Below are 27,480 nucleotides of genomic sequence, written 5' to 3' on the forward strand. Positions count from 1 at the left end.
GCTGTTGCGTTTATGTGTGCACTCGACAGTCAGTAAAGTAGCCACACAAGTGCAGAGACCTGTCACACTAATAATTCACCTCATTGAAAAATATTACCTCGAGTATTTAGAGGTGTTTACTCCGAGAAATTGAATTCGTGTGCAAATGGAGATTAACATTTTTTGACTGATGCAAACTTTTCAAAACGATCAGACAAAAGCACAATTAAATTTAATTTTTTTTAAAACCCTCTTTGAAAATATTCTGTAGGCTGATTAACACGTACTTGTTAATAATTGATGCACATTACCGGCTGGTATTGCACTTTTTTTTTTACGACTGTTCCGCAACTTGTCATGGGTAAAAAGGCATATTTCAGACTAACTCTCTCTGATACACACCTGATGGCTATTTAGTATCTAAGACCGAACTTGAATAGTTGCTGTCTGAATGTGACAGAAACGTTTTCTCGCGCACATTGAAGCTCAGCTCTATGATAAAATGAGAGTGATGATAAAAGGGAGAATGGGCAGTGCCGCCTCTTGCGGCGTGGGTGGGGCTGACAAGAATAGACTACATTATGCAGTTCATTTAGTTAACAAGTGAAATAATGGGGAAGCGTGCAGTGGGAATGCCGAGAGAAAGGCACAAAACCCTATTGAGAGCTCTTGGCCGCTTACAGCGTAACCGTCACATGGCCGAACCGAGTCCACGGCGACTATTTAAGGAGCAGCGCTGCGCCTTCAGCACCACTTCGCTGTCCACAGTCTCGAGGAGAGCACACTGACACCACCACGCGCCGGATTCAACTTCAGCCACACTGAGCAACAGGTTTTGCAAACATGCCGAGGTCTTTTCTGGTGGATTCCTTGATTTTAAGGGAGGCCAACGACAAGGGGAACGAGAACAACCCACCTTTATTCCCGTATGCCGTTCACTCACCGCATCACCCGCACGGGCTGACGGGCTCGTGCCACTCCAGGAAAGCCGGGCTGCTGTGCTTCTGTCCGCTGTGCATGACCGCGTCCCAGCTTCACCCATCTCCACCGACTCTGCCGCTTCTCAAGGCGTCATTTCCTCCCTTCAGTGCACAGTACTGTCACTCAGCTCTGTCCAGGCAACACACTTCATCCAACAGCGTCAACCTCAGCCACGGTCCCGGAATATACCAGGCTGCGTACTCAGTCCCGGACCCAAGACAGTTCCACTGCATCTCTATCGGTGAGTAGGCTACGAGCTGATTTGACCTATTAGCGAGGGAGCATGACACAATATTTCACCTTTGTTTATAATATCACAGTTGCTGACAGTCTCTCTTATTTCCACAGAAAACAGTAACAGCAAACTTCAGAGCAGCAAGCGCATGCGCACGGCCTTCACCAGCACACAACTTTTGGAGCTGGAGCGCGAGTTCACCTCCAACATGTACCTCTCTAGACTGAGGCGCATCGAGATCGCCACGTACCTGAACTTGTCCGAAAAACAGGTTAAAATCTGGTTCCAGAACCGCAGAGTGAAGCACAAGAAAGAGGGCAAGAGCAGCGGCCAAAGGACTGGATCACATAACTGCAAATGCTCGTCTCTGTCTACCGCGAGATGCTCGGAGGAAGAGGAGGATGACATGCCCATCTCTCCATCCTCGTCCGAAAAGGAGGACGTGGACCTGTCCGTCTCCCCCTGAACTCTCTCCCCTGCCTCCCATGAAAGATTTTGGTCCTCATGATTTTGAAAACTGCCAAAAAAAAAAAGACTGATCCACTTGTGTTCAGTCGTCTGTACATAGAAAGAGAATATTTATTCAGGGATTTGCCCTGAATTATTGTATAGCTGTATACATGTTGTACGTTTTGTATGTAGTTTTTTTCTGAAAACGGTATAATTGTGTTTGCCAATCCCATGAGTATGGTAGGCATATTTGTAAAGACAAACCCAAATGACTAAAAGGAAAAACAACAATAGCTACATTGTTTATTAGTATTTTGGGGAGGACAGTATTTTGTATACATGGTTACCATACTGGTCAGACCCATTCTATGTGAATGGAGCGGTGAATTCAATTGTGGAAAGCTGGAAGGACATGACTGAGAACACTCTGAAATTATATCTTCAGTGTAATTGAAAAATATTTATTTATTTAAAAATGTTGATTAATAAAAACTATTTCTGAGCGACAGACTTCGTTTTGGTGTGAGTTAAAAAAATCAGTTTGTTGCGCGCCACTTTGTGCGCACTGTGGCGCACGTCACTCCGGGTAAACCATATAGTTAGGCCATTAAAAGTCTTCATACGAAATGTTGAGAAGACAGAAGAGTGAATAAAAACATCATGTGATATTCTTCGGTCAAAACTTTAGTATGAAATACTTCTTCATGCATTTACATTTTCTCTGGCTGTATTTGTGGCATCATTTGCTGCGCGTAATTTCAGGCGTTAGACTATGAATTGTATCCTCTGTGTTAAAAGAAAAAAAAACATTTTTCATATTCTACGGAGGCGTAGAAACACAGAGTGTGTTCAGACCCAGAGAAAAAAGAGTAATACCAAGGTGTAAAAAATGTTCTTAAAGAGTTCCCTAAAAATAGGTTGTAGGAAAGACAAACTCCCAGCCGGCACTGCACACTACACACACACACACACACACACACACTAACCAAATATGATCTTCTATCTTGGAGGGCATCAGGCTTTATGAGCTGAACTCAATCCTGGATGAGTAAATGAAATGCTCAATAATCTTTATCACTCAGAGGTGTTAAAGACGTTGTTATGGGCTTCTTTTATGTGCCTTCCCAGGGGGACACTAACAACAGATATCAGTGACTGGCCCTTTGGAGCTCTTTTCAAGGTTCACCCCAGCTGCAATGATCCGTCTCGTGTGACTGAGTTAATAACCACTGAGGGTGTATAATGGTGCATCAGGAGTGTGCATATCTTAAGATATCGATCTAACATGAAAATAAATGAGGAAAAGACTCAGTTTGGTGTCCATGACCCATATTGTTGTTATTGTTCACGCACCAGGGTGATCAAGTTTATTGTCGTTTTTATGAGCTGCAGGTGGGTTTCAGAATTCATACTAGCAACTTGACCTGGATAATATCAATCTTGTTTACGAAAAGAATGCTTAATTAGCATAGAGTGACAGTTTCTAGTAAAACGACACAAACTGAATCCACAAAATAAAATAATATGCTGAGCCAGACAATACGCAACAAGCTCAAACACCGTTTGGTATTTTGAAGGGGGGTGGTGGGGAACTCCTGTATAAAATTCAAAGTAATCTTTAAAAAAAAATGTAATATATTTTTCTTGAAGATATTAACAAGACTTCTGTTCGCTTCAAACTCTTCAAAAAGACACACAAAGAGTTCAGCGTCTATCGTTCCAGATATATTCGCCTGTTTTACGCACCGCTCCAGCTGCTTTTGAGTGAAGCCCTGTTTTTTAAAAATATATTTATGACGTTGAATAGGCTTTAGATTATATCCACTTCTTTACAAATGTACCATAAAGCATTTTAAAAGGAGTAAAAACTTCTTTAATTCGTACAGCACGTTATCTATCAGTGTGCCTTTTTTGGATGGGAAGTTTTACTCAAACGTTCATTTAATTGTTCACTTAACCATTTTAACACAACTCTAATATTTGCATTTGTTAAGATATGGGATTAGACTATTTTGTTAATTGCACCATAGAGCTCCATTTTGCTCACAACGTCCTCTGGAAAGCACCCTTTATCCATTCAATAGCCCGGGGGTATGCGCCCTGGGGGAGCTTATGCTCGCTGCTCCAAATGCTCGATTTATTTATTCTTAATTTTGTGCCGATCAATTCATTGAAGCTAAAAGGACTACGGTGTCTTTTTAAAAAGAAGAAAAGGGAATTGTGGACGTAACCTTGACGGGCTGAGTAGAGGGCTCCCCTGACGCTGGAGAGCCGCTTGAGTCAACAGGCGCCCATCTAGCAGACTCGCCCTTGTCTTTATTCTGGCTAATTTTTTATTTACGGCTTTTCTTTGACATGTCTCTTATCTATCAGATTAAAAGAACAGCTTGTAACAAATCAGTCTGCACGATTTACAACAGCATTAAAAGGGGACAAAGGGAGCAGGCAGTCAGTACCTGAGAGTCTGGTAGACGGCGCGGCGCTGCAGCTGATTCGATGGTTTGAAAATACGCACGAAACAAAATACTTGAATCCTGAAAAAGAGCCTTTGTACGTTTCTTTAGAAATCAAGCAATTCTGCATGACAAAGGACAATTAATAAGCCGTCTTTTCACGACCAGCAGCTGGTTTCCCCGTCAAGGAAAGTTGGAAAAAATTCAGACTGAATGCGCGCAAAAGCCCTTTGCGCGCAGACAGCAACCCAAGGTGACCCATTTGGCACAGTTAAAATAACCAAGCCGAGGTAAAAGCGAGGGAACTGTCAAAAACATTTAAGCTGAAATATCTTGAAATTGCAAATCCCTTTATGTGGAGGGACGCTGCCGATGTGGGTTAGTCGTACAAAGGAGGTGGTTAAGTTGGAGAGGCTTTGGAAACGGACACGTGGCTTCTCAATGAGAGCTCTTTTGGACCCGCGTGGCTTGCTGTGGCACTGCACATTCAACTACTTTAAACTTATACAGCTTAGTAAATGCAAGGAGTAAACCAAACATGTTAACTTGTTTACTTTAACAAAATACTTTATAAACTTTTAAACACTTTAGCTTATTTTTAATAAGTTTCTTTACTCGTTTTTTTTCAGCCACTCCAGGCTTCCAGCCTCTCCTGTGAATGTTAAGTATTGAGTTTTTGTTGGAACAGATTTTTAAAACGATAATTCTTTAAACACGAGTTTAGTGGTATACTGTAATGTTATCTTAAGATCTCTTTACTCTTTAATGTTGGATTCTTTTTGTATACTCGCCAATATTTTTCACCAACAAGTAGTTTACTAGAATATAACAGACATGAATATGTTTTGAATGTGTTGGTATGATTTTAAAATTTAAAAGAGTTTTGCAGTTAGAAAAAAATGTGGTTCAATTTATTCTTAGTTTTTGAAAAGTGTTTCCTCCCATGCAGGAGGCCGGATTGCTGGGTAAACGTTCACTTACTGTATGCCTTTAAACTATTTGGACAAGTTACATTTTGGCTCTTCCGGAGCTGTTTCTGTTGACAAAATGTGTTCCGCCTGCTGAAGTGGCTCGGAATGAAACAGCTCAGCATTGCCTTGAACTCTGAGTGTTGAGTGCTGCAACTTTTGAAGCCATTCAGCTGTGTATAATCTGTTTAACAGCTAATCAGTAATGTAAGATGAAGGACTGGCACGCAGCTTTACTCTCCCTCTCTTCTCTCCCCCTTTCTAATTGAATATTCAGCGCGCGCACCGTGCCCTGCATGCCTTTTTCAGCGTGCTGCAGGGAATAGCCTTTTTAATTCTCGGCCCAAACACACACAAGCAGTGTCAAAGGTCGATAAATAATGAACTGCACATACATGGAAGTGACCTCTGCAAGCGCGAGCGCAGCTCTGAAAGTAAGTGCTTTTGAAAGGGTTTATTTTGGTCCAAATATTAGATTTGGACAACATAACAATATAATTTCCTATCGTCGTTTGATTGGTGTCACTTTCACACAGCCCATGTGTGGAGATCAACATAAACCGGAAAACTTGGACTGACAGGTCAACAACTTACCTGGTCACCAAGGTAAAAAAAAAAAAAAAAAAGACGTAGATTCTCTCGCAAATAGCCTGTTTTAGAAATAAGACAAACAGCAGCATCTTTTAAACTCCTCATAGAATAAATCATGCAACTGTTTCACAGTGTATGAACGTATATTTTAAACCGACACTTATTGGGTACCTCGACTTTTGTTTTTTTGTGACCATTTTTAAGATTCAACCAGAATCTGATTCATACATCTGAATGTCCCAGTTGTGTGCAAGTTATTGGTCTCTTCACATAATTACATCAAATAGTTGAAAGTAGACATTAATTGAATTTATTTATGACAATAGGGACATATGCACTTTTTTTTTTTCAAAGCAGATTGTACACTTGCGCACACGTAGACGCAATAGTTCCTGCTCACTAAGAGCAGCAACTATTTTTAGAGGCGTGGTTCACACAATGTCAGTGTTCTGTTTGCATATAGAAACTTGGTCCAAAGCATGGAGGACCGAGAGCACATAGTGTACCTGAGCGGTCTGTTTATGTCACACAGTGGAGCTGTAGCGTCATCTGGTGGCAGAGACCAGTGATACTTGGAAACGTCTAGAAAGTGCAGGTGCACACTCTGCAAACATTTTAAACCACATACAAAAAAAAGTTTAAAAAAGGGAGAGAATGCATTTTCACAGCAACCTGAAGGGTTTTTTGGGAGGTTCAAATATCCCAAGTCTGAACAAATAAGCAGGCTGCAGAATCACAGATGACCCCCAAAAAAGGCCCCATCAGTCTCAGGGGGCCCCTTGAATGCCCGTCTTTCACACAGCAGCAGCAGCACAGCCTCTTTTATACCGGCCCCCTCAGAGAGCTGCTCTCTGAAATTCTTTATAGAAGTTATGAAATTCTGAAAGAAAACTTAGTAGGAACAAAGTGACATATTAATCTAAAATAAATCCATGGATTTTTACATATACCTTCTGCAGTAGTATCATGAGGTTTTAAAACGTGTGACAAAGTTGGAATATGTGTCTAAAGTACTTCAAGCAGAAAAGAAGAGCTCAAAATCAGAAAGGTAAAGGTAGTAAATGTATGAGGAAGGTGTTCTGGTGAAAAGTGTAAACTGAGATCTTTGTATTCTGATTAAAGAAAAGCGTTTTACAGATTTGTCAAGAGTGTGCAAAACTATCACAAACCCTGCAGTTAATAAAAAATATGTCAGCAATAGTGAGTGAGGAGTCTCAGTAGTAATGCTTTTACTCTCTTCGTTGTAAACTATTTTAATTTGTAACATCCCTTCAACCCCTGGAAATCAAATACATCAACAGGATACTTTAAAATGATCGAAGAGCTGCAGGGAAAAGTCAAGATGTCAGGTTATGTTAAAAACTCAAAACAAACAAACAAAAAACCTCAAATATTTACAAGACTGTTTGATGAGATTTTCCAAACATTTTATTATCATAACTTTAATTTGTAGCAAAAGTCATCAAGTGTTTTATGTCAATTACTCCAGATATGATAATCAGAACATGAAGAGAAGACTCAAATTTCTCAGTTCATTTGTCCTTCATATTAATACAGTTAGTCATGTTCAGTATTGACAAGTTTACAACAGTTGAACAAAAAACACTTCTCGTCCTGTTTCTCATTGACTCACTCATCATTCACCCAGCACATCCAAACTACAGTATAAAACACACTGTGAGGAATTACACTGTTACTCCTTTGATGTCCCAACTGTGTTATGTTCCCGGGAGCTCGCCCACAAATAGCACAACCGTATACACATCATGTCCCGTGTTTGTAAAACGTCAAGAAAAGGGACAAGGACTTGGAGAGACCACCATCTGACTTTACCTCAAACACCTTGAATACAGTCAGCGCGCACACACTCAGACTCCAGTTTACTTTACACTGTTTTTAAAAAAACACAGAATAATGACAGAAAACAAGATACACATGAAATAAAATCCTTCTGGGGTAAATACTATGCATAATGTTTGAGCTATATTTAAATCAGAAAAATGAATTTCCTTCTTAAATATGAGTTTTAATAATCACATTGATGTAAGTCTGTCACAGAGCCAACATATCGAATATTTATTGGCATCAAGTTTACTTCAGAACATGTGTTACTAAAGGAATAAATAAAAACACAACCTTCGGTTTGACTCTTACAGCTTGTCTGTTCTCCTTCCCTGTGTGCTTTCTGTTTGAGAAGACTTTTACACTTAAAGATCAGTCCAGACTTTGACATGATTATTGATTATTTGCCCCCTGCTGACTCGGAAACTTTTTCAATTTTTATAAAACCATTAAAGAAAGAAGCCCCTGACGGGATAAAAAACAGTTTTTTGTCCATACTTCATGGTGACTCGCTGAAAACCTTTTTCCATTTTGCTTCATTGAAAAGTGGGAGAACAGTTGTTTTCGAAAGGGATGAACCAAAGGGGATCAATTTAAATAAGTAAGCCCACATAAGACTTTGAATTCAACACAAAAGCCTTGAGATTTTTTGTTCTTTTCCTACAAATGTGTGACAATCAATCAAACAATCTTTATTTATATAGCACCAATTTATAACAAATGTTATCTGAAGACACTTGACCAAAGAGCAGGTAAAAGAGCTTACTCATTGTTTCTCTACAGAGAGCAGACATGAATGTGTAACTACATCTGATTGTTAGCTCATCATTTTTAGAAATCAAGCAACTCTGCATGAAAAAGGACAATTAATAAGTCGTCTTTTCACGACCAGCAGCTGGTTTCCCCATCGGGGAAAGTTGGGAAAAAATTCAGACTGACTGACTCAACGGTCTTCTTGAGTGTTAAACTAAACGTCTGTCATTCTGACAGCAATTCATCCAGGATGTTAGGTTAGCGTTAAGCTGTTGGTTTGGATGAGACATCTAGTTGTTTGAACTGGAAAAGTGATGAGGCGCTTTTTTTTTTTTTTTTTTTGCCATCATCTTACATTTTATTGCCCAAACAAGATTTTGACTGCTCAGAAAAATACTCCACCGATAAACGCAAAAAGAGAAACACCACATGAACATTTACTTTACTCAGCTGTCTTATGTCAGCAAATTCTGGAGTCATAGCAAAATAAATTCTCTGATCCACATTCATATCGTTTAGTTTCTATGATACGTTTTTTTATGCTCGTCTATTTACATACACACATTATCAGAGTTTGGGACTGTAGCCGCAGTCACTCGTTCTGTCGGTGGCTCCTGCTGTCAAATATCATGGACCTCCTCTGGGGCTGGTAGAAGCAGCTGGTCGATGTTTCTAGTCTCTGTCCACTTTTAGGAATAGTCATTTTATTTGGAAGAGGGATCCCTTCTGACATCTCTTTGCCGAACACGTTCCCTCCTGACTCATCGTTCAGACTCTTGATGGACGAGAGGAGCCTGCTGTCGTCTCCTGACGGCGGATAGTCCATGATGGGGAAAGGAGGGCTGAACAGTATAAGACTCTGAGGTCTCTGTCTGTTCCTGAAGGACGGTCTTTGTAAAACATTCCCTCTGGTAGGTCTATCTACAAACACCTCCAGACTGGGCGCGTGTCTCCTCCGTATGACCGGCTGATCTGTGGTGGACGGGGTCTTTACAGAGTCAGCGCTGCTCCCCAAGTGTGAGTGTTTTTGGTGTTTGAGGAGAGGCTTTTTATTCTCCAGCTCCTCCTTTAGATCGGACATCACGGGAGCCGGCAGACTGATGCTCTTCTCTGCGCTCATTTTCGGACGCTCCTTTTCTTGCTCCTTCGCTGCATGAAAGTCGCTCTCGTGTCTGGAGTGAGGTATCTGGCTGTACTGCACCTTGGGAGGGACGACAGGCACGGCTTTGGCCTGGCATGTTTTGATCATGAAGGCTGTCCTCACAGACGACACGCTGACCGGCGCCGAGTTTCGGCGTAGAGGTGCCTGACGATCGCTCAGAAACAGGTCCAGCTCCGAGGGCAGCCCGTTGTTGAGAGTCCCAGAAGAAGTCTGTGACGCCTTCTTACTGGAGGAAAACTCTGATGAGTTTCGGTTCTGCTGATTAGAAATGTCCCTGATGCATCTCTGCCCGAGATCTAGATTGAGCGAGTACGGCCGGTGTTTAGAGATGCAGCTTTCTTCTCTTTTCTCCGAAGCAGCTGCCTCATGGGACATCTGTCTGTTAAACCTCTGAGACGACGCTGTAGTCTTCTGTTTTGTTGAGCTACATTTTCCCGCGTTGACTTGACTTTCATTGTTGCTGTTTGCACGAACCCGTGTTGGCACTGATGGACAATACATCCAATGAGTCTCTGGTTTGCTGCTGGTGGTCTGCGCAGGGTTTCCTGAGAAGCTTTCAGCGCTCTTATCGGCAGATTGTTTGTTTCCATCAGCAGAAGGAGACGAACTCTCCGCTTCCTCTGAGCTCAGAGTTTCCAGATGAGAGCTGAAGGGTGAGAGCTGGTTGAACAGCTTCTCTATGTCTGGTGAATGGAGAGGACTCGTGACCCACTGCTTGGTGGAACTAAAATCCTCCCAGGGCTCCACTAAGTCCAGCTCCTCTGAGTGTCCTCCGCTTCCCTCGTCGTGGTCGAGAATCGGCAGCTCCAGCATCTTACGTCTCTCTTCCAAACACACTGAGAGCCTCTGAATGACTTCCAGCTCATTAAGCCCACTCTTCTTTGCTCCGTGACAGGAAAAGATTTTGTCTTTCGAAGTGTCATGTTCGTCAGAATGAGCTGGCGTTGAGGAGCCTTCAACCGTTGAGGTTTCTTCTATCGTTAAAGGATTCAGAAATGTTTCTAAGCAGGTTTCCTTCACAGGAGTTTGGCTCTGTTCGGTGTCAGCTGTGTCTTCTTTCTTTGACGTTGGTGGTTTCTCTTCTCTCGTCTGAGCAGCGCAGACATCTTCTTGAACTGTTCGAGGAGAAAATGAGATGTCCGACTCCGAGGGCTGTTTCTTTGCAGAGTTTGATCCGTTCGCAGCCGAAAGATCACTCAAAGAGGTATTTGAAGAGTGCTCCCTAAATAACAGAGACAGTGAAGGAGAGCTGCGACTTCGCTTTGACTTTACATCCGCTGTCAACTTTGTCCCCTCACAGGAGCTGTTGGAGCCAAAAACAGGTTTAAAAGTCTTATCCAGCAGGTCAATCTCAGGTTCAGTTATTTTCAGCTCCTGGTTGAGGTCGGGCCAAAGCTCTCTCCCAGAAGAAGATCTTTTGTCCTAGAAAGTAAGGATGATAAACAGAAATGAATACGTTTATTGCATCTCGATTATTTCTTGAAAATAGACAAACCTTTGGCTGGATACAGCTTAGGATAACTCGACAAATAGCAGAGCAGTATTCACTCGTGCAACCTCACCAGAAGTGTTTGGAAGAAAACCATTGGACTACAGGATTGCAGCTCGAAATAAAAAAAACACATACTTTCTCTATTTTTTAAATGAATGTTTATGCGATAATAAAACCAACAGAAAAGAATACACAGGCTCTGATGAAAGATACAACCATAACTCTGTCTTATTGTGGAAGCATAACAAGCAGCGTGCTTTACCAGTTCCCCAGAGACGGACTGGATTTGCAGTTCTGCACCAGGAGATGGCGCTGCATCTTTTCCTTGTGATGCATTTTCAAGGGCGTGTGGTTCCAGTTCAGATATGTTCATCCCTTCTCGGCCTTCTTCCACCTCTTCTCTGCTTTTATCTGTTGAAAAAAAAAAAAAGAAAGGTTTGTTTGGTTTAGTACATCCTGTAACTGTTACATGAGTACGACGTGTAACTTTAGCCATGTGAGTTAAAGTGAGAGATCTTCACCCTGTGGCGTGACTGTAGAGGTCTCCTCCTCTGTGTTTTTCTTCTCTGTTCCTTCCTGCTTCTTCGCTTCCAGCTGGGGGAAAGTGTTGCTCTTTCCACTGCTGCTGCTCTGCTCAGAGCTCTCTTTGGGTTTCAGAGTAGCCGCTTTGTCCTTGGCGGGCCCCCTGCATGGCGTGCTGTTGGAGCTGATAACGGCTGACACTCGGAGCGGTACGGACACGGCAAAAGGCTCTGATATGTTGATGGCTCTTCGCTGATGCCTGGGAGAGGACTCAAGTGGAAAGAAACTACCCGGAAAGGAGGGTCTAGAGGAGCTGCTGTTAGATGAGCCCGAGTACAACATCCTTCTATTTTTAGGAGAGGTGGGTCGGTAGCCGCTGAGGTCGTCTCCTTTGAACACTTTCAGTTGCTCTGGTATTGTTTTCTGAGGGGCTGCAGAGGCACCTGGCGACCCCTTGTCATTCGTGGTGGAGGTCCATCCCCCAGTAGCCCCTCCTGCGTTGTTCCCTTTAAACTCCCAGGTTTGGTCGTGTTCACTGAGGTCATAGAGCGAGTCAGAACCCAGAGTTCTGGATTTAACATCTGGAACAAAGTTGCTGCCGGCTCCACCAGCTGCACTGTTGCTTCCTGCTCTGTCATCGTCTGATTAGTAATAAGAGAACATGTACATCAGAAATGACACCTTTTATACGACAAGCATGCAGTGTGTATTAATATATCTGTTGTATTCCAACCTGTTGGTAAGGAGCACAAGGACTCCATGCTTCTAGACGGACGAAGAGCTGCCTTTTCTGTAGAGAAACAAATATGATGGTATTCAGTTCTGTAGAAGAAATAACACATCTCAAATATGAACTACTGTTGTAGATTAAATTCAAAACAATTTGACTCTTCTGTGAGAAAGTTCTGTTTTGTCGCCCCCCTGTGGAACAAATTGTTTATCATTTAAAAAGACTAAATCTTCTCCACTGAACGTCTTGTTTGCTTGTGTTGACCATGAAGAGGTAACAATATTGATTTCAGTCCATGTCTTTCTTCTTTCTTTTCGTAAGATTTAGCCTTTCATGCCTTTATTTAGAGATAAGACAGTGGAGAGAGTCAGAAGGGAGAGAGAGGGTGGGAACGACATGGCGGAAAGAAACCACAGGTCGGATTAAAACCAAGGCTGCCCGCTCTGAGGACCACAGCCTCCGTACATGGGGCACGTGCACTAACCACTAAGCTACTGCTGCCCCTTCAGTCTATTTCATAACTAGCCAGGGGCGTTAAAAAGAGGCAAAGCTGTAAACTGTCAGGGTTAGAGTGCTGGGGAGAACTTTCAAAAAATGTTATCTGCATGGTTGGATTTTTTGTTTCCTTCTCAACAGTGGATTGTCGAAGACTGCAGACATAACAACATATACATTATGCTCTCTGTCCTGTGTGTTGCACTGAGGATTGATCATTGTTACCTTTCATCCCCTGGGCTCTTATGAACACACTGCCATTCCGGCTCAGTTTCCCCTTGGTGTCCACAGAGCGTCCCAGGTTGAAAATGGACTTCCACTTCTTTGATTTCCCAGAAAACTTTCTCCTAAGAGATAAAAAGAGACTGTCAGGTTCAGTAAATACACCCCTCATCCATGAAACCGGTCACATTCTGTTTGTAAAGTTTGACTTTGAACGGCACATAGACTGAACTCGATCTGTCATACTTGCTGTCAGATATGTCGATGACGGTGTGGTAGAGCATGGCGGTGCTGGTATCAGGCAGGCTGTTCTCTCGCTGGCGTTCTCTGTGTACAGGATGGTTCGGACTCAGAGAACGAGCCTGAGCTTCCTCCAGGCTCATCAGTTTCATCGGCCCACCCTGACCACTGATCGGGAGCGTGGCATACTTCTCCCCACACGTCAGACCTGGTCCTCGAGGAAAACAATAAGCCAGTTCATACAGTCACACATTTGTTTAAAAAAAACAAACAAGAAAATCTCTTGTGTGTTTTTCACATGTCATACCTTCTTTGGGTTTGATTTGCACAGAATTGCTGCTGAAGATCTGCTCTGTGTGATTCAGAATAAACTCAACCACCGACTGTTGGATTCGCACCTCCTGGAAAGCCATGTCGCCATTCGCAGAAGACGTCTCTATGTCCTTAGATCTGAGAGAACGAGGTGGAAATAAGAGGCTGACAAATCTTTTGCAGCTCCTGTGAAAAACTTTCGGTTAATGTCTAATGTTGGCGCTCTGCTGTGTACGAAGCAGTACGGCTCATCTCTTTGCTGATTGAGTCCTGAACACAATACATTTAAAATAAAAAACATACTGCACATACATTAACCACACAAGTGAGCACACACACACACACACACACACACACACAGTAACGACTCGACGGTCTTTGAGCTCAGGTAGAGGCAGGTGTACAGTGATAGCAGGTCGGCCACACTAACTGCAGGCAGTCGGTGTTGTGGTGCCTAAAGAGGGGCGTGTACTCTTCATTTTTCCCCCTTTATTTTTTAAGCGTATAAACAGCCTGTGTTATAAACAGTGACATGTGAGACTACTCTTACATATTTAATATGTGTGCACTAGCCTGTTAGAGACCAGGAAAAAAAACACTATTGAATATTGTCAATCAGTCAATGTGTAAATATCTGCAATACAACACTGACTATAGTTCCATCTCTCCAGACAATAATTACAGTAAATTTATATAGATTAACTGTTTCAAGCACTTTTTTTTTTTCTTTCAACTCACCTTAACAGATTTGGAGCCCAAACCAGAGCCAGGTTACGTGTATGCATGTTAGTCTGGGTGCTTAAGGTGGCGAGGTGGGTCAAGTGCTTCGTGAGGTACTCCAGAGTCCTAAAGACAGTCGGAAAAACATGTTTAATAAAACAGCCTGTGGACAATGTGGCAAACCAGGATATATCTATAAAAAGGTTTTCACTGCTGAGAGTTAAAAAAAAGCTCAAGGGCTGAAGTTCACCTGAAATGAGGAGTGGGCAGTTCTTTGATGACCCTCTGAATGTGTAGTAGCCTCTCATGATCCCCCTTGACTGAGGCCGCGTCCTGCATGTGCAACACAAAGTTGTCCATGTTATAATAATTCAGATCTGGACGTTTAACACTCATCACTGTGCTTAACCAGCACTGTGTGAATGATTGATCAGAACTGTCTGCTCCTTGATTCCCCTGCAGCTTTTTAAAGCTCCTGTGAGGAACTCCTGTGGACCAAGCGGTGCGTCTTGTCTCTTAGCTGATTTTGTTCTACATATGCTGAGGTATTGTTTTATGAAGGAATCTTCCGCTTAACAGTGAAATGCACCACATGAATACTTGCTGTAAAAAATGTAAAAAATAAAATAAAAAAGGCCCTTTCAGAGTGCAGTTTTACAGCCATTAAAAAGGATCATGCAGAAATAGTTGTTTTTACAGTAGATGGTCCCGTTTGCTTTTTTTTTTTTTTTACGTAGTTTCAGTCTGTATTAGAAACACTTCTCACAGGAACTTTAAACCTGTTATATGAATTGAGTTCTCACACTTGTGGTTTCTGCCGCTATTCTGCGATTCTCCCTGAAAAGGATCCTCAGTTTGTTGACAAAAAAAATTCTCCCAATGAGTATGTAAACAGGATCAATGTGGGCAATGAACAGGATAGTGTGTGAGCGAGCATACAGCCCTGCTCAACGTAAACAGACACGCTGGCCCCCATGCAGTCAAACTCATGTGATTCAGGTCCAAACAGCTGAGCAAGTCAGCTCTATTTACCAGTCATGTGTGAAGCTGTCAACAAAAATAGGTCTTTGTTAAAAAAAATTCGAAGCACAAAGACTAACGATACAGGGAAGAACTCAACGTCATTAAAAGTCGTTTTATTCACGATACCTCACTCACATTTAAAGGTCTACAACAGCGTAACTTTGCATCGTTTTTGTTTTGTTTCCACAACATCACAGCATGCGAGCAACTTATTGTTCCTAAAACAGTGGAGCCCTTGAGTTTTCAGGCACACGCTGTACGAAATCTATGAATGCCAAGGTATGCAAATGACTCAGTTTGTACACAGAGAGCTCCACAGAAAGCTGCAACCAGGTCTCATAGCCCCTGCTATTTTCTAAAGTGTCTCTCACGTCTGCAATTCAGACAGAACAAGCAGCTGCAGAGTGTCTCTCTGTTCCTCATTGTAAAGATGATGTCATTGATTGTAAATTGGGGGATTTTGCTTCATTCAAATCTTTGAAACATTTCCATGCATCAGGATCCTTTTTTTAATTTTTTTTTTGTTTGAGAGAATGACCTGGCAGGAAGGAAGCCAACAAAAACCCCAGAATATAAATAATACAGATCAGTCTGTAAATGCAGGGCCATTTTTTTTTGTGTTACTACTTTACAAAAACAAAGATGACCATGATGATAGACACTGATATTAAATTGTTCTGTCATACATGCTGAAAGTTCAGCTGACGTGCTAATGGCTCTTTATTCTCTTCAGAGAGGAGATAAAGACTTCTGATGACTCGTGAGCTCCAGCCTGAGGTCACACACGTGAAAATGATGGTAAACATGTTTTATAGACTCTGATATAAATATAGAGAGAGGCCAGCTGGCATGAATGCTGCTTATTGACATCTGCATGCAGAGTTGCCATTCGGTTTATTGCATGACTTTGGAGATGATCTGCCATCACAGCACTGCTTTGATGATTTTTTTTGTAACATGGCTGTACTCACAGTGAACTTGCTGTAGAGCTCGTATGTGAGCAGAGGATTGGGAAGCTCCCTGAAGTACAGCTTACATAAGGAACCCACACAGTGGATGTCCTGGAGGTACACTTCCTTTGTGAGGTCAGGGCACGCCTCGGAGCTGGAGCTGAATTCCTGCCTGCAAACACAGACACAGACACAGACACACAGACACAGACACACACACAGACACACACACACAGACACACACACACACACACACACAGTTAGCTGCTGAATACTTTGGCTGTTGCATTTGACGCAATGTTTGATTGAAGTTTTTCCGGATGACTAATGATATTAAGTCAACATATAAAAAGCGACAAAGATGCTCAACAAGCCAAAAACAAAACCAAAAACCAGTGTTCAAAATGTAAAATGCACTTAGTCTTAAAAAGAATAGTTGAGTTACAACTTGAGAGTAGGGCTGCACACTTATTTTGAAGCTGCTCTGAAGAGTCTAAGTTGCAATGAATAAAAAAATTATTCATGTAAAACAAGCAACGCTTTTTTACTAATCACTTTTCCTCTTGGACGGAGGCCTGGCTGGAATCATCACGCTTTCACTCGATATAAATGCTATTGGTTAAAAGTAAAACCTGTGGTCGCCTGAATGATCGGTTCATTTTGGAGTTGCAGCCTCAGTTATTGTGTGAATCATGACAGAAGATAGACAGACTTTGTGAGTTACAACTAGTATGCACTCTGTGGTATTTATCCCTTGTTGTATTCAATCACAGTAAATAGACAAGGTTATTGAACAATGCCTATTCTTCTCAGCAGGCCTGATCAGAGTAGCATCAATTTGACTCTTCTGTTAGGAATCAATAATATGCAACGTTAACTAAACATCACTTCATATAATACCATAATAAAACGTCACCATTAAAAAAAGATACATACAAATGAGAAATTGACAACAATAGATGAAAGAAGGTTCAAAATCAATATGTAAAAATCTGAACATGGTGGAGTATGACAAAACAACACCCGGGTTTAAAGAAATGTAATAAAAATGTAATAAATAAATATCTTATTGAAGACGGAGAGCTGCTCACTCTGCTACAGATCAGGGTCGTTAAAACACTGCATTTAAACAAAGCATAATATCTGGATGTTTGTCAGTGTTGCATCAGTACCTGAGGCGCTGGATGTTTGAGGTGACCCCCGACAGTCTGTAGATCCCGTCCACAATCCCATGTTCCTCGATGAACTCTGCACATTTAATCAGAACCTGAGGAACTGAAATGAGAAATCCTCATTATGAAATCATCATAAAGTGGGACACATTCAGAAGCCAGTTTAACTCCACTCGATGAAACCCTCAACAAAAGAGGAAGGAAGCTGCAGTAAAGGCAGTGTCTCAGCAGTAACAATGCACATACTGTAAGGCTGACTTCATGGTATGGGGTTTGTTCCACCATGTCGGTTTTGTATTCCTCAGGGCCGCTGATTGTAGGTGGACTGTGTCAGGAAGTTAAAAATGGTTTGTTTGTTTCAGAGGAAGGTTGACACACCCAGTCCTTGTAGCTGGTATTACTTACGACATTTCCTCTAATAGAAAACTGCTTTTGAAATGTTACCACTCACCGACAGTACACAGCTTTGTGCACGGCAGTTCATCACCTTCTGTACACAACTGTGTTTGGCAGCTCTTTTGAGAAAAAAAAAAAAACGGTTTAGCCAAGGCGCTGGAGCTTCATCACATGCTCCACCTCTGGGTGTGAGCACAACGTCCCTTTAGATAATTCTGAGAATCACTCTTATGACTGCAGAAACAAGTGTACTCGGAAAAAGTCGGATGATGAATCGTAATGTGTTTTTGATTTTGTTTGGATTAGAAGGCAGACTATTAATCCAAAGTTTGTCTCATCTCAGACTAAATGAATTCCTTTCAATTGATGCAGAAGCTTTTCTCAGCATTTCACGTTTGCTGAGCAACACTTGGAGTAACGCTCCAAGATGTGCATTATACTAAGCAGTAGTGAGTTATAATAGTCTGTGTCAGTGCGTGTTGAAAGAGCGCACTTGGCATTCACTCGAAAAACAGTCAGTGGTGTGATGTATATATTACAAAACTTTTGTTTTTAACTAGATTTTTTTGGGCTTCAAAATGTGATTATCTGGCAGCTGCAATGTTGAATTGATGCGTAAATGTCTTTGAAGTTCATCCATTGATTGATTTTCAGTATTTTTTTTTACTTCTTTAAGAGGAAATCGTACATGCAGCTCTTCATCAGTTTACTGAACATAAATATTTACTGACAAAAAAAGACTTGAGATGAGATCATCTTGGGCTTCTGGAAACTCACGTCAATATTTTTCACACACTCATTTTACTGATTTTTAAAGAAGATAATGCAACGAACATTATATGATATATGCTATAAATGTAATCCAGAGTGATTATTCTTTGTCCTGTGAACTGAACTCCTGTTATCAATCAGTCCATCATTATTTGTCGAGCGTCGATTCATAATTAACAAGTGTTACTCAGAATGCTTTACAAAAGAGCACATGGGATAATATACAGGAAGGATTTGTCCTTAGTATTCCTCACGTTCCTGTTGTCCACACTTCCTTGGAGGTCGGAATAAGCCGTTTGTGTGCCTCCTGGTGAGACGTATAAAAATTCTCATTTTGCAAACAAAATGAAGTATCATTTCAGCAACGCTTAATTAATTTCTTCTTAACCACCCCAGACACCAAGAATCTGCTATTTACATTCTCATCTATTTGATTGAATTGGTTTTTAAGTGACATGCCTGTGGTCAAATGCTGGAGGGAAGAAAAAGAAAACTCTGGAGCCTTCCTTTCTCAGACTCTGCAGCGAAGGGAAAATCCCTTTCTCCTTTTTGGCAGTTACTTTATGATAAGACTTGAAGTGATAAAAAGCGTCTGACATGTCGGGAAGTCCAAATTTGAGTCAGTTAAAAAGTGGTGAGTTGTTTGGCTAATAATATTACATGCTCCATTTAACCAATGATGAGCCTGAGAAACCCTTTAACAGGCCAACAGTCGTTGGACTTTAAATATCAGCATCGCTTTGTTGTGAAATTGGAGATGTTGATGATGAAGATAAAGTTATTGTGTTTCCAACCCCTTCCCTCCTCCAGACAACTCATTTTAGCGTGTCTGCTGATTTGTCATAAACAACTTACACAACCACATAATCCTGACTCTTTTGTCTGTGTGAGGCAGGAGGTGCGAGTTTCACATCCTTTCACATCCAGCCAAGGCTGTGACGCAGAATCTCTATTGCTCAATCTTAATTGCTCTCCATTGTTTGACACATTTTGGTTTAATCTTACTTTTGAACGGTGGTTTGACGATCACTGTGAACGGAGCGTTCACAGTGATCGTCAAACCACCGTTCAAAAGTGGAGGGTTGAAAGAACTGAAGGCATTGTCATTTATTGTCTTTGCAGCCTTCATGCTAAAACGTGCTAAATCATTTTCCTCACTAACACACTGAAGCAGAGTTGGACAGAGATCGACGTGGACAGCTGGGAAACATGCTCACTGACAGAAGTTGGGAAAATAAAGATTTTTTTGTTGTTGTTCACTAGATATATTGTACATCCACTTTTTCTCAGTAACTTTTCCAGTACTTTCTTGTGGTGTGCAGTTGACTCTTTTAAAGAGCAGTAACAGTGTAATGCACCTACTATTTAAAAACACAATATGTCTGCTGGACATCCATGATGGAGGGGTACACCCTAAACCTCCTCCCTCACTTCCTGCACCCAACGCTCCGCCTTACAGAGAACTATAACAGGTCTTCCTTAAAGTTAGGATTCATATCTCTGAGCACGTGGGGGATTTATGTTCACCCTCTCTTTTTTTATGACATATCAGGGTGCTCCCTCCACAACGTATTAGATAAACACTACAAGAAGGCATGCCATGAGAGGAAAGAATAAAGATGATAAAGGCAGACAAAATAAACCAAACCTTCAAACGAACCTGACTACTCTGAATATTCACTGATACATTTGGTCTCCAGCCTTTCTATTCTTGGCTCATAATCTTCTCACATCCATCAGCAGAAACTCCACCCGACTTTTATTACTCATAGAGGCTAAAGTCAGTTTAGGAAATTGAAAAAAAGAGCCACACCCAAAGTCACAAATGACCATTTAAAGCAGCCAATGGGAGAATGAATGGCCCTTCTAAATGTAAAAAACATGTTTACCTTGTATGTTATTGGGTACCAGACCTTGACTATGTCATACATTTATTCTAAAATACAGTTTTTACCTTTTCTGTCTTAATTTAAATGTTTATATATATTTAAATTAGTCATTATTAGTTATTATAGCTACTGTAATTATGGGAATAATTAAGCTTCAGTCTCAGTTTAAATGTTATTCCTATGTGTACGTGTAAAGTTAAAGCGTGTGGCTGCTTGTGGAGGAGTTCAAGGTTTCAAAGAAGCAAAAGTGTAAAGTTTACCGTCTTGTCCGGAGTTCTGGAGATGTTCTGTCAGGTCACAGCCGAACGCATTTTCACTCCCTTTCTTTTTGGACTTGAGCTTATTCCCTTTATTCTTCATGTGGCTCCAGTTAGTCGTCCAGATGATTAAAACAAACAGATCCTTGGAAGCTGGCAGATCGATCCATATATGACCCTGAGAGAGGTTGAGTTTGTGGGTCAAAAAGCAGCCGCATTGAAAATCCCAGCAATCAGCTCCCAAATGTCTGCATCCGCTCACATTCTGACTAACCGCACGCTCGGAGGCTGAGAGCAGAAGTGACGTCACATTTTCAGCTTTAAGTCCTTTAGGTTGTCATGAGTTCAAGACAACATTTTGAGGAGAACATATGGAGTGGGTGCTGTTTTGTTTGGACGTGGCAAGGCTGCTGCTTTATCTGTGAAGGATTTGCAGAAACAGCATTAGAAGCGGTCAGTTTCCTGTTGTTTTTTCACCCCCAGCCAGTCTCTGCTCCTTTATCTCCTCCTCTTTTCCTTCATTCCACTCGCAGTCTCCCCTTTACACTGGCTCCTCTGTAGCTGAGGAAGCGTGCATGTGTGTATATTTGAATGGCAAATTTCCTCAGGAGTCACTTGGGTTTTGTTTGTTTTGTACACATATTTCCACTTTGAGAGTTTTCAAACACTCTTGTGTTCAGAGATGGACTCGTGGCAGGGAATTTTGAAATGTTGAGACTTTGCAAAGGGGAGGGAAGTGAAGCAAGGGGAGGAGAACAGCTGACTTCTGTTTCTCTCCTGGTTTAGAAATTACTGACCTCTTTTGTTCATTTATTTTCATGTGCCCAAAGTGGGAGCTGACGGGAAAGCTGCTCTCTGCCTTCCTGAATGCTCCCAATGTATACAATTTCCTGTGCAAAGAGCCCGGGCTGGAAAACAAAAACAGACGGGTTCTGAAGGAAGAGGGAAGTGGGAGGTGACTAAAGTGAGGGCCTGAAGGGCACAGATGGGAAATGGGGGGGGGGGGGGGACGACACACATGGTTCTTGTTACTGCCGTGCATTTCATGCATTTCTTTTTCAGGCTGGACTACAACTTCATCATAACGACATCATTTGCATTACATTCAAAGTATGGAAGTTTTCATCCTTTGCCTCAAGTACAGCACTTTAACACAAAGACAGAACATCTCGTCAATGCAAGGAGCAAACTGAAAGATAAACTAGTTTTACATTTGACATTTTATTGATATTTAATGTCTGGGGAAAAAAAAAAGATAACAGAGTCGGACCTACAAAGGTGACGTGACACTAAACATTTTGTCACCACGAGAAAAGCAGGAGCCAAATGAGTTTGGTGTTTCTGATCTCATCTCTCAAATTTATCATAAAAGTGCTCAACAGGTTTTTCAAGTCCGAGTCCAAGTCTAATAAGCTTGAAGTTATATGGGTGCAGCAGCTCAGTCTATAGGGAATAGGTTTGAGAACCGAAGGAGTGCTGGCGGTCCAAAGTAAGGAACAGTGTTGGCGGCCTCCCTCACCCCTTTTAAGGTCAAGTTATTAAAAGATAAACATAAATAAAAAGTTGTAAACCTATCGGGGACACACTGTGGAAGTCGGTCTGGTTGCTGGAGAAATGTCAGCTCAGTTTCCAAGCACTGTTGAGGTGTCCTTGAGCAAGGCAACATGTTGAAAAATGACCCCATTGAAAAATCCAAACATCAAATCACAGGCTGATCCAACCTGCATGAGTGAACGAGTGTGTGTACGGCCCCAACAAGCCTGTACGATTGCTTCTCAGCAGATGGCTTCCTGGGGGATCTCCTCTCAGACCAGGGCATCAGTGAGCTCCTGGACGGTCTGAGGCAGCACTTGGCAGCGTTGGATACAACAATACAAAACGTCCCATAGTTGCTCAATTTGATTTAGGTCAAGGGAATAAGAGGGCCTGTCATCAATGCCTTCGTCATCCAGGAACTGCCTACACATACATACATACAGTAGGCACACACACATACAGTAAGTCTGGATAAGTCTAGGCCTGCATTGTCCTGCACCAGGAGGAAGCAAAGGCCTGCTGCACCACTCTGAATGTCCCTCTGAGGATTCCATTCCCACTACCTAACAGCAGTCAGGGTACCTTTTGGCTATGACATGGAGGTCTGTTCAACCCTCCAAAGATGCCTCTCCAGACCATCACTGACCCACCGCCAAACCGGTCATGCTGGATAAAGTTACAGGCAGCTTTCACGCCTGTCACATGTGCTTTGTGGGAATCTGCCCTCATCTGTGATTGAGATCTCACAGAAAACCTTGTGACCTCATGTATGGATGCGCCATCCTGGGGTGCAACCTGACCGGGCTGCAGTTACCTATGTTATGCTACGAGTAGTGACAAGGAAACTAGCAGAACATATAACGAGAGAATCAGGAAGGATAAGGAGGCAGGAGGTAGGACATGACGTAACAAAGACAATAGGATAAGAGCAGAGGAAGCAGCAGAACCAGATGCTGTGACACCAGTTCTAAATCAATGGGACATGTAAATCTACGAATAAACAAATAACATCTCTCTCGCTTGCAGTGAATTTCTTGAATAATTCCTGGTGCGATCAGTTTACCCTGACTTTAAGTGGAAACAGTACAGGTGGGCAGGCAGGATAAATCCTGGGAGAGTAGGGGTGAAGATTTTGACCCTTTGTGTTCTCACTTGCAGCTGACCCTGACGAGGAGATGTTCAGGAGTTTTGATTTGAAAAGAACAAATTACTCACATCTGCAGAGTTTTCAGTCTACCTGACCCGCGTGACTCTGTGGAGAAAAAGTAGAAGAAACTTACTACTGTCTATGTAAAGTCACCACTGGGCAGCAGGACTGCTCTCAAATAAAAGCACAAAATGATTCATCTGGTTGCATTTTGATTAAAAAAGAAAAAGAAAAAAAAAAAGCCAAGTTTATATTCAATAGATGAATACTTTGGGGAAGTTCAAACTTTTGCTTTGTTTTTATTGTTTGAAATATATAAAAATCCTACTCATCAATTCCCCTTCCCCTTGTTGAAGAGTTTGAATATTTACAAGTGGTAACAATATGACAAACAACGTGGGCATCACCACTGTTATTTAACAGATCTCAATGGGCTGGTTTGTTGAGCAGATCAGAGTGTTCTGACTTGCAGAGTTCATATTTTGGTGTCCAGTGTTTTGTGAATGTCACATGTTAGCTCCATGATCAGGCCCGGCCTCCAGCAGACAAAGCTTTCTTTCTGCACCATAGGAAGAGGAGATGACATCATTCTGTCCATACAGAGCCTAAGATATCCCGCTGCACACAAAAAGAAAGAAAGAAAAAAAGTGCTCTACACTGAGAAGTCATTTCATTGTATTGGAATAATAAAGGGTTCTGCTTGCATGATGCAATGTCTTGGTAGATATGAAGCATAATTTGGCTTCTGCTAAATGCCAGAGGGAGGAAATGATGTCATCAGGGAAACAGAAAAGATGTTCCTTTTATACGCAATGTTTTGATTTGATTTAAACAGTAAAAAAGATTTCTGTCCCAAACGCTCAAACAGAAATGAGGTATTCTGCAGCCTGCGATCTGTTTCAGAGTGACTTAAAACTCAAACAGCTGGTGTCCGTCAATGTTTTTAAATCTAAAATGAAAGAAGCAGATTCTTTAGGATGTTGATGCTTTTAGCTCAACTACTTAAACTATAGACTCGTAGATTTGACTCATAGATGTTTCTCTTTTAATGCAACATTTAGTGTTTTTTAAATTGTACTTTCGTCTCTCTTTGTCTCTCTGCCTGTCTTGATCAGGTCTCCCTTTAAAAAAAAAAAGGTTCTTAATCTCAATGGGACCAATCTGCTTAAATAAAGGCTAAATAAAAATAAGTGACATTGTATGACATTTCTCAGCATTATTATTTTTCAGACTGTCATTTCAGATGCACAAAGATTGTGTCACAACTTCAGCTTCCAACATGCTAAAATTATGTGAACAAATAACAGCATTAATGGTGAGAACTTACTCAAAATGCATCCCAATAGTAGTACTGTTGCTCTTAAGGACCCCCTGTGGTGAGTTTGATGCACTGCAGCCTAAGATTATGCCTCGTGTATAAAGCCTATCATCATACACTGACCGCATTGTAAAAAACAATTGTGATTTAGAACATTGTAAACCATATTTAAATACAGGAGGTTCTTTGTATCGGGCAAAATCAAACATAAAGGAAGGTGCAAGTTGGAAAAAAGGAGAGCTCTGTCTGCCTTTATGATCATGGAAAATGTGTTCATGTTGCCCTCATGATTGATGTTAGTGGCTTTTACATTCAGATACATATCTAATAAAAAAAACAGATTGGCAAGAAAAACACAGACAGTTCATAAGAAAAAATACTATTTATTTTGTATGTGCTAAAGAGAATCTTAATCAGGTGAAATCAATAGTTCCCCTTTATGTCATGATCTGCAATCTCTCATCAACACCAACACAATATGACAAATCATCCCACACCAACGCATGATATTCTCAAAGGGTCAACATGGCATCACTTTGGACCGTGTGTACAGAGGCCGTGGTCCTGGTAGCAGCGGCCGAGGGTTTGAATCCGACCTTTAGCTGCATGTCATTCATCGCCCACTCTCTCCTCCCAACACTCATATCCAACAAAAGCATAAAAGGCCCCCAAAACACACAACTTAAAAACATGGCATCGCTTTGAATTCCACACAATGATTCACATAAAGTACAAATTCAAATAAAAAAAAAAATAAAAAAATCAGTTCATTGTTTGATGCTACAACATTAGGTGTCTCAGCTATGATCATTTAACAAGGAAATCCTTTAGAGGAGTTTTTTTTTTAACATGGAAAAGATTTCAATCCACAGTAGAAAACAGCCAACCCTAAAACATTCAGTCAGGAGTTGAAATGTGACCATGAAATGAAGGAAGCTCAGGCCAGCCACGACCGACAAAACTGATTTAATTATTAACTCCAGATATTCGTAGATATCCGCAGATTTCCTAAATTAAGTTTTCAGTGCGTAAATAGTAGTGAACTGTACGGATGCTTTAAGAGACATTACTTAATGAAGAGTGAAAGTAGAATGGTTTGATTATTAAATACATAAAGAAAACAGTTGTAACACACGAGCAGATACACTATCACTCTGTAAAAACTTTAAACACACTTTGATATGACGGAAGCAAAAGTGTGAAAAGAGTTCAGCACTAATATGCAAACGAATGATAAGAGCAAGAAACGTTCAAATAGTTTGGTCTCAAAGACTACTATTATGATTTTAAAAATATAACTAATAAATAAGAATCCCTTTTTTTAAAAATCAAACTCATCTAAAAAGATTTTAGTTGATTTATGAAAAAAAGACTTGGTCCAAAGCAGCACAAGCTTCTCGTGGTTTAAAGTGCAAAGGAAATCTTAAGTAGAAAAATGATCTGAACCTTTTTAGAAGCTTTTCTCAAAACAGACATGTTGATATGTTCCAACAGGACTGCGTTTCATGAATGTTAGATCGTTTAAGCTTTGTTTGAAACACTGACCCTCGGTTACACCTGGTTTTTTCAATGAAATGTAGTGTGAATGAGCGCCGAGCTGAACGAGATCAATTTAACCACGTCGACTTGCAGAGGTTGAGACGCATTGGACGAGTACGACGACGTGCATCCCAAACAACTAACCTCAAAATAAACTATCCATGCAAGACACAAGTACAAGCTGATGTAAAAGTACTTCATTGTCAGTATACCGACTCTTAAAAATCAAAACAGATATCAGTCCCAACAATGGGAGTAAGAAGAGCCATATTAGTTCATTAATTGATGTTTTATGAACTCGCCTGTGTAAAACTATAAAATCAATGATGGTGACCGAAAGTGACGAGGAAGCCTGAAAACTGTTTGAGCAGCATGATGGACACAGATGTGACAGTGTGCTGCAGCTGTCCTCTTGGGAGGATCAATACTGAACCACTGTCAGCTGTGAAGTGTTTCAGTTTAACTATATCGAGAGATACTTTATTCATCTTCAGAATCATATATTATAAACTCACTTCCCTCCGTGTCATGTGACCCTCCATGTATCCTAATTACCTTTTGATCATTCTGCTGTACCACTATAAAATATAAACTCTGCATCTAAAGTATTTAATTTATGAAAGGTAACTAACAAAGGTTAGCCTTCACATAACTCGGATTAATGAGGATGCTAGGATTGAGTGAAAACATCGGCCATTCAGTCGAATGTTCGACTGAATGTTTGTTTTTTGCTTTTGTTTTGTCAGATGAACAAAACCGACTTTCACTCCAGCTGAACGCAGCTTCCTTTGAAATATTCACAGTTTCGCTTTTTACGCAGACAAAGATTATTTGAGTTTGATCTCGTCCTCCAGCTCGCCCGACGACAACAACTCTGTCAAATATCAACTGTGTGATTATTTGGTTAAAAGGTGTTGTGCTGAGCGTTTTAAGGGAAGAGAAACCAATAAGCTAAGCGTGAACAAAGGTTGTTTGGTTTGTCTGTCACACAGAAGTCAGTTCACGCTGCTCTGATAAGTTATCACTGGGACTAAGAGTTAGTGTCAATAAAACGAGTTTGGTCAAATAAGACGTGACCCTGTGACGACATCATCACATTAGCTTGCTTTAAAAAGGCTCTGCACACATACAAACACTTTTTTTTTTTTTTCAGATATACAGTAGTCTCAGAAGAATGAGGGAAATGACATAGTTTTACTTCTAACAATAATAATAATATTAAAGGTCCTTATTTGGCAGGAGTGAGAAGAAGTTAACTATCCATCAATCAAAGATCTCATTCTGTTCTTCCCGGGATGTCTTGAAGTCGTATTAGGCAATAAGAAGTCACAACAG

At 41.2% G+C, this 27,480-nt stretch overlaps 2 protein-coding genes and 1 long non-coding RNA gene across 4 annotated transcripts; 1 reads left to right on the forward strand and 2 right to left on the reverse strand.

Moving 5' to 3' along the window:
* Window positions 1-205: 205 nt before the first annotated feature.
* Window positions 206-2,146, forward strand: gsx1 (GS homeobox 1). Its single transcript, XM_079356451.1, has 2 exons — window positions 206-1,201; window positions 1,309-2,146. Exons 1-2 carry the CDS (start codon window positions 823-825, stop codon window positions 1,659-1,661), a joined length of 732 nt encoding a protein of 243 aa, XP_079212577.1. The 5' UTR covers window positions 206-822; the 3' UTR covers window positions 1,662-2,146.
* A 4,916-nt stretch (window positions 2,147-7,062) lies between these two features.
* Window positions 7,063-21,143, reverse strand: arhgap31 (Rho GTPase activating protein 31). 2 transcript variants are annotated; one of them, XM_079356199.1, is made up of 12 exons: window positions 20,609-21,143; window positions 17,293-17,395; window positions 16,142-16,292; window positions 14,398-14,480; window positions 14,166-14,273; window positions 13,423-13,565; window positions 13,122-13,323; window positions 12,879-13,000; window positions 12,162-12,218; window positions 11,428-12,069; window positions 11,169-11,317; window positions 7,063-10,836 (listed from the first exon to the last, which is right to left on the reverse strand). In XM_079356199.1, the coding sequence occupies exons 1-12, from the start codon at window positions 20,706-20,708 to the stop codon at window positions 8,845-8,847; spliced, it is 3,852 nt and encodes a 1,283-aa protein (XP_079212325.1). In that variant the 5' UTR covers window positions 20,709-21,143; the 3' UTR covers window positions 7,063-8,844. The 2 variants fall into 2 exon arrangements, with proteins under 2 accessions (XP_079212325.1, XP_079212324.1); XM_079356198.1 differs by having other exon boundaries at window positions 13,122-13,329.
* Window positions 21,144-24,973: 3,830 nt separating this feature from the next.
* On the reverse strand, window positions 24,974-27,426 carry LOC306831928. Its single transcript, XR_013780150.1, has 2 exons — window positions 26,962-27,426; window positions 24,974-26,927 (listed from the first exon to the last, which is right to left on the reverse strand). It is a non-coding gene; the product is annotated as an uncharacterized lncRNA (long non-coding RNA).
* Between the last annotated feature and the right edge of the window lie 54 nt (window positions 27,427-27,480).

This window comes from Symphodus melops (genome assembly GCF_947650265.1).
Source record: "Symphodus melops genome assembly, chromosome: 11".
Lineage (NCBI taxonomy): Eukaryota > Metazoa > Chordata > Actinopteri > Labriformes > Labridae > Symphodus > Symphodus melops.

Bases quoted from the DNA above. Each gene is read 5' to 3' on its own strand.
- gsx1 (XM_079356451.1), top strand. From the start codon at position 823: ATGCCGAGGTCTTTTCTGGTGGATTCCTTGATTTTAAGGGAGGCCAAC. The intron at 1,202-1,308 runs GTGAGTAGGCTA...TTATTTCCACAG, and splicing joins GTTCCACTGCATCTCTATCG to AAAACAGTAACAGCAAACTT.
- arhgap31 (XM_079356198.1), bottom strand. From the start codon at position 20,708: ATGAAGAATAAAGGGAATAAGCTCAAGTCCAAAAAGAAAGGGAGTGAA. The intron at 16,293-17,292 runs GTACTGATGCAA...CTGTGTTTGCAG, and splicing joins TCAAACATCCAGCGCCTCAG to GCAGGAATTCAGCTCCAGCT. The intron at 14,274-14,397 runs GTGAACTTCAGC...GACTGTCTTTAG, and splicing joins CTGCCCACTCCTCATTTCAG to GACTCTGGAGTACCTCACGA.